Raw genomic sequence first — 734 nt, forward strand, 5'->3', positions numbered from 1 at the left:
TAAAAAAACAGATTAATTTTGATAGCGAAAGAAACTGGCACTTCTGAAGAACACACTCCCATTTCTCTAAAAAAATACTTTAATTTTGATAGCGAAGGAAACTGGCCCTTTCCCCCCTAAAGAACGGACGCCGCTTCTCTAAAAAAACAGATTAATTTTGATACCGAAAGAAACAGGTGCTTTCCTCTGAAGAACAAACTTCCATTTCTCTAAAAATACAGATTAATAATGATAGAACGTGAGGCACTTCTGAAGAACACACTCCTGTTTCTCTAAAAAAATGTTGAATTTTGATAGCGAAGGAAACCGGCGCTTTCTTTCCCCTTTAAAGAACGGACTTCCGTTTCTCTAAAAAAAATCGATCAATTTTGATAGCAAGAGAAAGTGGTGCTTTTGAAGAACACGCCTGTGTTTCTCTTAAAAAATAGATTAATTTTGAGATGGAAAGAAACCGGCGCTTTTGAAGGACACGCTTCTGCTTCTCTAAAAAAAGACTAATTTTCATAGCGAGAGAAACTGGCGCTTTCGAAGAACATGCTTCTGTTTCTCTACAAAAATAATTAATTTTGATAGTGAAAGTAACCAGAACTTTTGAAGAACGTGGTTGTGATTCTCTAAAATAGAAAAATAGATTAATTTTGATACTGAAAAAAAACCGGTGCTTTCGAAGAACATGCCTGTTTCTCTGAAAAAAGAGATTTATGAGGGAAAGAAACAGGCGCTTTTGAAGAACA

The 734-nt window shown here is 35.3% G+C and overlaps 1 protein-coding gene across 1 annotated transcript in view; it reads left to right on the plus strand.

The window, feature by feature from the left end:
• Nucleotides 1-228: 228 nt before the first annotated feature.
• Nucleotides 229-734, plus strand: part of AP1M1 (adaptor related protein complex 1 subunit mu 1) — a 5,368-nt gene continuing 4,862 nt past the window's right edge. Inside the window, exon 1 of the mRNA XM_044450383.1 lies at nt 229-238. Within this exon, the coding sequence (XP_044306318.1) occupies nt 229-238 (10 nt within the window). The remainder of the gene's footprint in view (nt 239-734) is intronic.

Source organism: Varanus komodoensis, unplaced genomic scaffold (genome assembly GCF_004798865.1).
Source record: "Varanus komodoensis strain SLA01 unplaced genomic scaffold, ASM479886v1 scaffold654, whole genome shotgun sequence".
In the NCBI taxonomy this organism is placed as follows: domain Eukaryota; kingdom Metazoa; phylum Chordata; class Lepidosauria; order Squamata; family Varanidae; genus Varanus; species Varanus komodoensis.